We start from the raw sequence: 12,735 nt of genomic DNA on the forward strand, positions 1-12,735 counted from the left end.
CTGATGTACTATGATTTTTTTTATTTGTTTCCATGTATCGCCTATGTTTTTAGTCAATGGAGGTTCAAAATATTCATCTCGTAATAGTTGAATGATATGGTAATTTCCATTTTTCACACATTATTTTGTACACATTACATATTCAGAAAAGTATATAAGAAAATAACTAAAATAGGTTTAAGTCATATCTCCTGAAAGTTAGTTATTGTGTTCATTTGTTAGTGACTGTACTGTCAGTGGATTGGGCTCCAAACACCGAAATACATCTTAAAAACCAAAATAGTAAGTGGGAAAACTATTTCCCTCTTGTAAATGAAAGAACATCACGTAAGAATGATAGGGAAACAAGAAATGAGATGTAGACCTCAGCTTACTCAGGGAGTGCTAGGTGCTAGAGCAGTAATATACCTTACCATACCTTCTCACCATAATTTTTTATCCTTGGAAAAGCTGAAGACTTGATAATTTTTTCTTATTCTTCTATGATATTCTTTTCATTTCATATGAGAGAAATAGTTTTTTCACTTTACTGTTTCACTATCTAGAATATATTTTTGGTGGTTGCAAGACTGAATGAGTTAGAGCACTAAGGCCTGCCAATTAAGGAGGGGGACTCCTTCAATGGATAGATTATCCTAGTTGGAGGAAGCTACAGACCCACGTTAGAGGAACCTTTTCAGGATGGGTTGAGGTAACTAGCGGAGTTCTACAGGGTTCAGTTCTGGGATCATTACAACTCTTGATCTGTGTTAAAGACTTACTGAAGGTGTGGAATCCTGCCTGGGTATATTTGCGGATGTTGCTTAGATCATGAGGGGAATGGAAAGAGAAGAGGATTGCATCAGCTTACAAGGGACCTAAACAGATCCTAAAGTTGATTTTCAATGTGGCTGATGAAATTCTACCTGAATAGAAGTAAAGTAATTTGGGTAAAGCAAAGTGAGAGATAGCCTCAATGTGATTATTATCAAGCAGGAAATAAGCTTCAGGATTCTTTGTGTGAGGACTTGGGAGTTGACATGATCTCTAACTTGTCACCAGAGTCCAGTATAAAGAGTGAAAAAGATTTTGTGTGATCGGGGCCTGAACATGCAGGAGGGTGAAAGGAGGGCAAGGAATAGAGTGAATTGGAGCGATGTGGTATACCGGGGTTGACATGCTGTCAGTGGATTGAATCGGGGCATGTGAAGCGTCTGGGGTAAACCATGGAAAGCTGTGTAGGTATGTATATTTTGCGTGTGTGGATGTATGTATATACATGTGTATGGGGGTGGGTTGGGCCATTTCTTTCGTCTGTTTCCTTGCGCTACCTCGCAAACGCGGGAGACAGCGACAAAGCAAAAAAAAAAAAAAAAAATTCAAGGACATGGATAAGGAAAAATTTAGCAAGTGATTCATATTCACCATAAGGCCAAGACTAGAATGTGTTTCTCAGATTTGGTCACTACCCAAAAAGACTCACAATTTGCTCATAGAGAAGGTCCACAAGAGGGTAACAAGAGATGGTGCCAGGATTGAGAGCTAAGTTAAAGGTAAAGGCTGGAGGCTTTAGGTATATCCACCTTGGAAGAGATAAGAGTGATGGGTAACCTGATCACAACCTTTAAGATTTTAAAACATCAATTATTTCTTATAGATATATATGGATAGAGGAACCAGAGGATATAACATAGAATTAAGCAACAAAATAGTTAAAAAGGATGGAAAGAAATTCTTTTATAGTATATGAGTGGTGAATAAATGGAACAGAATGACTGAGGACATGGTTAATTCAAACAGTATACATCAAGAGGTAAGGCCTCTTAAGTGTAAAACCTCCTTCACTTACAGTACAAAGAGGTAATGATTATTATTACTGTTATTATTATGATTTTTCTCCTGTGACTGCTATCCTGTTTTATCTCTGACACTTTTCTTCCATCTCATTTGAACATAGATTAGGGAAATTGGATGGCTTGCACTGTGTTATCTTGGAATATTTCAGCTAGTTTCTAAGTTTTTTCATACTAAGTAGACTGAATCCTGATGTAGGCATTGTTCTTGGCTGCCAGGAGTGCATGTGAGCTGAGTGGTTGTGCATAATTTGAAAATAGTACACTTTAAACAAGAAGGGGGTTACTAAATGAAAACTGTGGTCTGACAAAAATCCGTAGTATGAGTACATGTTATATGAGAATCTACTGTGAAACCTAGAAAGGTTTTGTGACTTAAGATAAAGTTTTGTCTGAGATGTAAAGGTATAAGATGATACCTGTACAATTTATTAGCTTTTCAGTCAACTGGCAAGAGAGACAACAATTCAGATATCTTCTGCATAGTGATTATAGAAAAGATCTGCTTCCCAAAAGCTAGAGGTGTTGTCAAGTTGCCTTTTTTGATCACTTAAGGAGCTATTCTGTATCTTGGAAGTAGTTGTTAGGCAGCCAACCAGGGAGGTATATTACCAATGATACCCGCCTGGATAGTGGGAAGCTAAGTGATGGTTGCATGGTGAACCAGAACTTCAGTGACTGTTAAGTTACGCTCATGAGACCCACATGTGCCTCCCCCACATATGGACTGCTGGTATTCTGTCCACAAACGTACAGTCTCTCCTTGTCCCACGTAACACTTGACAATAGTAAACCCTCATAGCTCATTCCTCATAACTTTAGTTTTCCTGCGGTAAATGCTGCGCACTAACCCTGCCTTTTGGCATAATGTTGATAGTAGTACATAGAAGTAGTAGTTAGGAATATTATGCAGAAGCATTAGGTAAAAACATTAGGTAAAAGTAGTGGGTAGAAACATTAGTATGTTGCAGCATTAGGCAGAAATTTTAGGTTGCGGCATTGGGCAGACTTTTGGTTGACACATTAGGTAGAAGCACTCAGTCGGAACCTCTGAAAAAACTGCTTTAGATCTGCCCTCTTGCCTGTGGCCTGTTAAGGGTGAGGAACTAAAGGTAGAGAAGTGGTACTGGAGTTCACCAGTTATGGAGACTTTTCCCATGGCCACCCTCTTGAGGGAGTTCCCAGAGGAACGGGCATCAAAGAAATAGATAGATTGCTAGATATTCTGTTTCTACGAAGGTCTCACTCACCCTGATATGGAGTACTGCATGCACTTAGGTGTCTCTTCCTTATCCTCCCTTGTAGCCAGAGTGGAATGAAAAGCCTTCTGCCCTGTTAACACCCATCCGTCTGCTAAGATGTTGGTGCTCTTTTTATGTTCTTCGAGTATTATTTTGTTGTGTGTTTTCTGGAGCTGTCTGCTTGTACCTCAGCCACTAAGGCATGGACCTATGGCATACAACTAGCTGCAACTTACCATAATTTCTGTATAGGTACTGGCCATAAGAGGATTGATAGTAATGATACTTATACTTTTCTACTTTTAAGAGTCAAGTCTGCATGGTTTATAAACATCCTAAGAATTTAAGTCATCTCTTTCTTTTTCCCATATTAGGCCCCTAATTTATCATATCACCCAAGATAACCATGATTGGGGGAATTTTTTACCCACACTGGTAGCTCCTATGAAAAAGATGATAATCTGAGAAGAAAGCTATATATCATCTGAGAGTGAAAAAGGCTCAATGAAAAGGGAGATTAAAGGTTGGTGAATAGTGTTAAGAAGAAATAGAAAAACTGGAGATAGGTTGTCAGTGTATTCATGAGGATCTATAATGTAGGTGAATGTGTGGCTGCATTAGATAAGCACCATAATGGAAGAAACTTGCACTAGATTGTCATTGTTAGGGAATGTTGATTGGATGACAAGAATACAAAGATTTTAGACAATAAATGATGAATGTAAGGTTTCCATTTCCTTGAGTAATGGATACCCATGGAATGTGTTGTACTAGATTTGGTATTGTTAGAGCAGGGTAATAATTGTTAAAAAAAAAAAAATCTGCATTTTGCTTTAGCTAACTCGTGTTATGCATTTGTAACTGCATGCACATTCATGACAAGGAAGTTTTACTGTAGCATTAAAGTGGGGAAAGTGCAGTTATGGAAGCGTGAAGAAATAAGTGATAGATAGGAACAGAGGACACAATATTAGACAATTTTGTAAGATACTGTAAACATTACTTAGGAAACTAAGGAATGTTACATTATAACAGCAACAAATTAAAGGAATCACTAGTTTGAGAAAGGTGGTTTGACTCCTTGTCTTATCCTTTGTTTTCTTGTACTGCTGAAGCACAGAGATTTGTTGTTTATTGAAGACAAGATTTGGCTGAATTTATACTGCTTTGAGATTTTTAATCTGACATTTTATGAGATTATACTGAAATATTATGTTTGTTCAGGTCTTTGTCAGAGGCTATGTCTATTGAAAAGATTGCTGCTATCAAGGCCAAACGTTTGGCTATTAAGAGAACAATGATCAAAGAGGATGATGACCTTGGCCTTGGCACAGACCTACGTAGTATGTTAGAATTTGACATCGATGTTACCAAAGATATTACCACAAAAGAGCGTCAGTGGAGAACTAGGACGACAATTCTTCAAAGTTCTGGTAAGGTAAGCATCAACTTATATATTGTATATTGTTGATGTGCATGTTTATGTATGCATGCATGTATGTTTATCTGTATTACATGTAAAATGCTGCACCTAGCATCAGTATTTTAGTGTATGTCTCATCTTGATATTCTGTGCAGAATGAAATGGGTATATGCATTTGACATAATACTATAAACAGAGGTATCATTAAACTTTTAATCATATGTCATTAAACAAATAAAGATTGAAAGAATAAGTTTGTAGTTTTTAGGCTTATGAATATTGGTCCATACTTGTCCAAATGGGATTAAGATGTTTTCATTAAGAAATTTGTTTAGTATTGATGCTTTGCTAAATCCAAACCTTCTATGAAATGGTTGTTAACACTGCTCAGAATTTGTAAATATTAAGTCTTATCCCTGGGGACAGGGGAGAAAGAATACGTTCCACATATTCCCTGCGTGTCGTAGAGGGCGACTAAAAGGGGAGGGAGTGGGGTGCTGGAAATCCTCCCCTCCCATTTTTAATTTTCCAAAAGAAGGAACAGAGGCACCATGGAAATAGATTGTGAATTTATTAGAAACACTTAATAATGGACTCCTCATACTTGTTAGAAGTGATTTGGACAAGAGGATTTAGAGCATTTTTATTTTTTCATATCTTACCTCCTTATTCAAGGAATTCCATACGTGGGGATCATGTAACACTCAGGAAGCCAGCCACATTTACTGGGCAGCACCACAGTTCATAAATTGCAGTGATCATGTGTCTGTGTCTTTGTGGGATGAATGAAAGAAAAAATTAGAGAGGTGGGTGATGAAGATCGAGGAACGTTTGGCATTAATTAGCTTACAAAGTGAAGGTTATACTTTTAGCCATCAACTTGGGGAAGTGCTTCTTTTAACTTTCCCCAGCAGCTGAGATGTAGAGTGTAGATATACTCTCGTGAACTTGATGAGCTACCAAGAACCACATTCAATGATTGATTGTTGGGAAGGTTTGGATAGCAGCTCCATCAGTTTCCCAATGCATCATATATTTATTTACAATTTTGGACTGTTTGTAAGATGTTGGAATCTTAGGATGTCTTCTATATTTCAGCTTGATTTCAAAATTTATGTAGATCTTATCTGTTAGGGGAAGCTAGGTGAAATTTTTGTAGATTATGGCTGAAATGTTGAATTATGGAGGAGAGAGTGTAATAAAGTGGATGCATTTTATATGCAGTTTAGCATGAAAATACAAGGTTGTGCTAAAGGATTGGGTGAAAGCTATTATTCTTCCTAATCAAAGGAAAAGGAGCTAAGGATGGATGTAGCAAGTACAGGAAAATAAGTCTGTTAAGTATGCCAAAAAAAAGTTTATGCAAGAATGTTGATTGATAGATTGATGGAAGTGACTGAATGCAAAATAAGAGAGGAGCCATGGGGTTTTAGGAAAGGTAGGGGATGTGTGAATCAGAGTTTTGTAATGATAATGACTGTGTAAAAGTATTTAGCAAAAGGTAAGAAGCCATAAGCAGCTTAAATGGATCTGTATGACAAAGTCGAGTAGAATGCTTTATGGAATGTTTCATGGACATCTGAGGCAGGGGACAACTTTCAGTTGGTGTGAAAGCCTTTTTGTAGAGAAGCAAATGCATGCGTAACAGTAGATGGAGAGTTGAGCGAAAGTTTTGGTATACATGTGGGTGTGACACAGGGCTGTTTGTTGTCACCATGCCTTTTTGACATATATGTATATTGGAAAGGATCACAATTTTGCACATGATCAAGATATTCCTCTGAGTCCACGGGGAAAATGAAACACGATAAGTTCCCTCGTGCACTTTCATGTCATAATCACATCAGGGGAGACACAAGAGAGAAATATAAGTATATCAACTGACTTATATTTCTCTCTTGTGTCTCCCCTGATGATGTGATTATTACACGAAAGTGCACTTGGGAACTTATTGTGTTTCATTTTCCCCGTGGACTCATAGGAATATATGTATATATGAATGGAGTGATAAGAAAGGTGAAAGCAAAACTAGGGAAAGGGGGTGCAGAGATGAAGTGTGGGAAAGAGTTATGGTGGCAAGTGACTAGTCTGTGTGTGAATGAAACTTTGTTGATTGCTGAGAGTGAAGAAGAGTTGTAGGTTATGAGTGTGTTTTATGAAGTGTATAAGCATAATTGATTAAATTTAAACGAGAGTAAAAGTAAGGCAATGTTGTTTGAAAGGAAACAGAGTGAAAATATAGATTTTGTAAAACCCAGTAAAGTGAAAGAAGAAAGTATACTAAACTATGTTATAAAAGTGGTAGGAGAAAGACTTGAAGAGTTTAGAGAATTTAAGTATGTAGGAGCTATCTTGGTGATGTGGAAGGAGGGAAGAGGAAAAGAGCAGTACAGGGTAGAAGAGTCACAGGGTCCCTTAACAGAATAATGAATGATAGGGATGTAAGTAAGGAAGTGAAGAAAGGATAAAGGTACAGCATAGTCCTCCTGACCCTAACCATGCAGCCATAGTATGGGCATAGAATGAGCTACAGAGGTCAAGAGTCCAGTCTGTGGAAATAAACTATTTGGGAGGAGCATGTGGTATGACTAGATGGAGTGAAGACAGAAAAGAGAGGGTGTATGAGAGATGTGGTATGGCAGTAAATGCATTGTAGAGTGAGTGAAACAATACTTCCAGATGAGTTAGGCATGTGGTAAGAATGCAAGAGGGAGTGTACAAGGAGAGTGTATGATGATATGATTAAAGGGGTTGATGTGAGAGGAAGACCACCTGTGAAGTGGGGAAATACAGTGGAAGAGTTCTGGAGGGAGAGAAATGGTGAAAGAATGTATGGAATGGTGTATGTAAAGGAGGCATGCTGGGACAGGGACAAGTGAAGACTTTTGCTGTGGCCACCCCCTCGATGGCCATTCTCAGAGGGAGCGAGTATCAGAGATATAGATAGATTGATTTATTTACAGTGGTTTCTTTGTTTAAAGTTGTACAACATCCAATATGGTACTGATTTTATTAGTTGATGTGTTGACTTCTCAGTGAGAGGTCGAGATGTATTTTATCATTCATTATTACTGATAGTGTTTGTTTTGGTTATTTAGAAATCACTTATAAGTGGTATGTACTGGAATTTCCAGCATGTACAATAATTGAAAATTTTTAAGACTGGTAATTTATTTGCAACAATTTTTTAGTGAGGTTGCATTTGCAATATGGTATCTTGTGAAAATATTCTTTTTCCTCAGTCTTGGTCCTTACAGTTTTAATTTAACCCAGTAATTCGATTCTTGAAGCCTTCAGTATGTGTTTTTGAGGTAACTATATTAATGAAAAATTGAATAGTGATGCCACAAAATAAGATATAATATGTTTAAGGGTGCCATCAGTAAAAAGAGGTTGAAAACCACTGATGTAGACTCATTTTCCCACCTTCTGAAGTATTTACAAGGGAAGGTGCATGTAGTACTAATCAGCCCTTCACTTAAAGGTTTATACTGAATATTTTCAGGTGTTTATGTATTTGTGTCTTTGTGCATTACTCTTTCACAGCTGAACCATAAAATCTATAGAGGTTCCACATATGGGATGAGTATACTTCAGAATGAAGGAAAGATTTTAAGTTACCATTTGTTGGCTTTGAAGGCCATTTTCTGGCTGCCAAAGCCTGCTATTCAAAAGCCCATATTTGGGTGCAGGTTGGCAACTACAATATTTCAATGCCCAAAATACAGTAATGTTTGACACATGCCAGGGGAAGACCTGTGGAGTACCTAGGGATGGACCTAGGAAGGCCCTTGGAAAAGATGCTGGGAAGACCTTTTGAGGAAGAATTGGGGAAGACCTGGGAAGACCTGTTTGTGTTATTCATTTATGACTGAACTGTAGCACCTACAATCCCCAGGTTTTGGGGGTAGGTACTCTAGAATCAGGGCAGGGTTTTAAACTGTTTGTTAACCTTGAATGTCATATTGAGGCCAAAAAGACCATTTTTTCCTAGGCAGCACCAGGTACCCAAACTAGTTTATACTATGAAATAGAGTTTTCATCTTGCAGTTACTGTCCATGTGCTGCATGCCTCTAGACTTTTAGTAATGCCCTACAAACTCATTGTCATGGAAAATGAATTGTCTGTATATAGAAGAGTAGCATTGGTTTCACTTTACTGTTAACTCTTCTTAGTCTTCCAGAAATTCCTCTGCTATATTGTTAATGAATAACACATTAAACTAAAATGCCTTTTATGTCATATCTTGACATTAAGCTTTTCCTGGATACTTAATATAACCCATGAACGTATTGCAGGATTGCTTCAAAGAAAACTCAGATGCTATAGTCAGGGTATATCCAGGCACTTCCACTCGTACATTTTTATCGTGTAAATCATACTCTTTGATGATCTTTCTATTAATTTTACAAAGTCCATATATATTTTGAAAGATAGAATTGTTCTCAAATGATTTTATTATTTTAAGTATTTCAAATTTTTTCATAGTGGTGAAATAATTACAAAATTTCTTGCAGCAATTTGCAACAAGTATAATGGGGCTTCTAAAGTCGATTAAAGCCCGTGAGGATGGTCGTATGAGAACCACAGCACCCAACCCAGTGCCCACGCCTGTATCCAGAGTACCACAACAGCCTGCTGGTTATTCCCGATATGATCAAGAAAGGTTTAAGGGCAAAGAAGGTGTGTTGTTATGTTGTCTTTCATATATGTATATATACATTGAGGTAGCATTTTTCATTTTTAGCCCAATTCCTGGATTAAGTATGCATTCTTGTGTCATGTCCTTTGACTGAGTGTCTGCATAGTCTCAAATAATTGCTTAGGATCAGTTTCATTGAGATGATTAGCTTAAAAGATATCACCTTGTCTCTCCTTGGCCTTCTTGCCTTCTTTAAGGATAAGTGTTGGACTGTCACTTTATTCTATATTCCTTTGATGTAGATATCTATGTTCAGGCATTATTTTTGTTGACATGGTTGGAATCAGTTTTCTCCAGTATTGCACATTCTGATATATGTGTGTGATTTCTTTTGTGCACAGTATTGGGAGAGAGCTCAGTTTTTCCAATATCTTCATGTTGTGTGCATTCAGTATCATAATTCAGCTCATTCCCCTTGTAAACTCCCAGTCTTTTATTCTTTTGACATACCCAAACCACTTCCGACTGTTATATCACTCTACAATTTATTCCCTTTGCATTCCCTGCCATACGCATCTCTCATATATCCCCTCATTTTCATTCTTCATTCCATCTAGTCTTACCACAGGCTTCTCTCAAGTTGCTCATTGCCACAGCCTGGCTTCTTAACGTCTGATTCATTCCATGTCCATGCCGAGGCTGCATAGGTCAGAGTTGGGGGGATTATGCTGTCTGCTTCTGCACATAATCTTTTTCTCCTTGAAACTCATCTGTCAAAGGCTGGAATACTGCTGACACATCTAGGTTAACTCGCTCTCCCTTTTCATGGACAGCATACTGTGTACTGCATGTCCCTTGGTGGATTCTGTCATGTACCAGTTGTCCCATATTGCTATGTCAGGTTTTTGAAACTTTTTTTCACGTTACATTACTTCATTTAATTTCCATGAACTTCAATTTAGTGAATACTGGATAGGGAAGCTCAAGACAGCAAGGACTAGGTATAGTTTTCTGAATTCTCATACCAGCATTTTAATTTTTTTCTGGATTCCACACCAAAGCCATGTCATCTGCAGACAGCAGGAAATATGAAAGATGTTTTGGTGTTGTATCATATGCAAGTCTATTTCTGCAAATATTTCACCATTTTGGCAATTATCACCCATTCCAGTGTCCTCTAAACATGCTTAACATAATGTGGCTATCTAGATCACAAATATAAATTAGTGACCTTGTGTTTTGTTTTGAATGTGTTGATGGAAATATCAGTAATTACAATATAATAGAAAGTGTCTTTCTGCTGTGAATATTGGACTCATCATACATGATATTGATGAATGGATGTTTTTGAGTTTTTAGATGATACAGGGTGTTTGGGCACCAAGTAGTTCATTGGGAAGAAAAAGTGCAGGAATATGTGTGCATGATTTTTGTATAGGGTTGCCAGTGTTTTGTTCTCTTGCACTTTGTATGTATGATGCTTCATTTATGTGAAGGATGTGATAGAAGATACAGACTCTTCATGCATATGTATGCAGATGTAAAGGTTATGAGAGAAGTGAAAAGAGAGAAGGATTGCATGTATTTTCAATAGGACCTAGACAAACTCCAAAGTTGGTCTGATACTTGGCTGATGAAATTCATCTCGAGCAGATATAGGAGGGACAGTGAAAGAAGGCCTCGATGTAGTTTATCATCTTGCATTAGCTAAGCTTCAGGATTCTGTATATGAGAGAGAATTGGGTTGTTATCTTTTTTAGCATGTCGCCAGAGTCCCACAGTAGGAAAGTAGTAAGGAAACAGACTGTTTGCTCTCAAATAATTAAATAGCTTTTAAGAATATGGATAAGAATATGTTTAGCAAACTTTTTGTATCCTACATAAAACCTAAACTAGAATATGCTGAAGTCACTGCTCCTGAAATACACAGTAGAGTTTATAGAGATGGTTAAGTTGAGGGGATCAAATATGGTGCCAGTATTGAGTGAACTGAGTTACAGAGAAAGGCTTGAAGCTGTAAATTTGCCCATCATTGTAAGGGGTGACCTTTTAGAAGCAGATTGATGAAGTAGACAGTGACAGTAGACAGAAGGTGTATGGACGGGATAGCCATTGGACATAACATTAAGTTAATCAAGAAATGTGTTTAAAAGGATATGAAGTTCTTTATTTTTTATTTATGGGATAACCATTGGACATAACATTAAGTTAATCAAGAAATGTGTTTAAAGGATATGAAGTTCTTTATTTTTTATTTATTATACTTTGTTGCTGTCTCCCGCACTTAGCGAGGTAGTGCAAAGAAACAGACGAAAGAATGCCCCAACCCACCCATATACACATGTATATACATACATGTCCACACATGCACATATACATACCTATACATCTCAATGTATACATATATATATACACACACAAGACATATACATATATACACATGTACATAATTCATGCTGTCTGCCCTTATTCATTCCCGTCACCACCCCGCCACACATGAAATGACAACCCCCTCCCCCCCGCATGAGTGCGAGGTAGCGCTAGGAAACAACAACAAAGGCCACATTCGTTCACACCCATTCTTATATAGTGTAAAAGTTGGGAATGAATGAAACAAAATGACTGAAGATATGGTTAATGCAAACATCTGACATAAATTTAAGAAGTTGTTTGATAGTAGAGAAATTTCATGACATAGGCCCTGCAAGTGTAAAACTCCCTTGCTGTACAGTACAAATAGGTAATTGTGTGAGGTGACTTTCACATATACCTACAGTGTTTCGATAGCAGTTGAGGCCATTTTTTCTTCATTGTTTTGTATATTGCCTTTTTTTTTATATGTAAATTTAAGTGTAGATAAACAAGTTTCTGCTATGTGATATGGCTTCAGATTATTTAGGAATTACACAGATGATGAATGTTTTGATGTATTGGATTTGTCTCTGAATAGTGTATGTAAACTCAAGTCTTTGCTTTTCTAAACTTCATTTCAGAAACTGAGGGATTCAAGATTGACACAATGCGAACATATCACGGCTTGTCCCTGAAAAGTGTGACAGAAGGAAGTCAGAGTCACAAAATGGCTCCACAACCAGATCTAACGCCACAGAATAAGGTTAGTAAGAAAGTCAGTTTTTAGATTTTTTATTGATTATTTGCAGAGGAATTTTAATGATTTGCATAATACCTTTAGTTATTTCCTAAATTTTATTTGAACTTCTACGAACCTCACATACATTTTTCATAACTTTTTTTTTTTTTGAATATAAATGGGAGCTCTTTTATGAATATATATATACATATGGAGAAAAATGGGAGGAATAGAGTTTTTTAGATACCTGGGAGTGGCCATGGCGCTGAAAGGAAACAGAAGTGATAGTGAGTCATAGGATAGGCAAGGGCATGAAGGATCAGGGAGCATTGAAGAATGTGTGGAAAGAGAGGTTGTTGTCTGGAATATAAAAAATGGGTATGTTTGAAGGAATGTTAGTTCCAACAGTATTATGAGGATGTGAGAAGTGGGCCATAGATGAGAATGTGTGGACAAGGATGGAAGTGATGGAAATGAAATGTTTGAGAACACTTTATGGTGTGAG

The 12,735-nt window shown here is 37.3% G+C and overlaps 1 protein-coding gene across 1 annotated transcript in view; it reads left to right on the top strand.

Moving 5' to 3' along the window:
- Positions 1-12,735, top strand: part of hyx (cell division cycle 73 hyrax) — a 54,526-nt gene that overhangs the window by 23,036 nt on the left and 18,755 nt on the right. The window contains exons 5-7 of the mRNA XM_071675124.1: positions 4,298-4,511; positions 9,015-9,180; positions 12,133-12,254. Of these exons, the coding sequence (XP_071531225.1) occupies positions 4,298-4,511; positions 9,015-9,180; positions 12,133-12,254 (502 nt within the window). The remainder of the gene's footprint in view (positions 1-4,297; positions 4,512-9,014; positions 9,181-12,132; positions 12,255-12,735) is intronic.

This window comes from Panulirus ornatus, chromosome 20, assembly GCF_036320965.1.
Source record: "Panulirus ornatus isolate Po-2019 chromosome 20, ASM3632096v1, whole genome shotgun sequence".
NCBI lineage: Eukaryota > Metazoa > Arthropoda > Malacostraca > Decapoda > Palinuridae > Panulirus > Panulirus ornatus.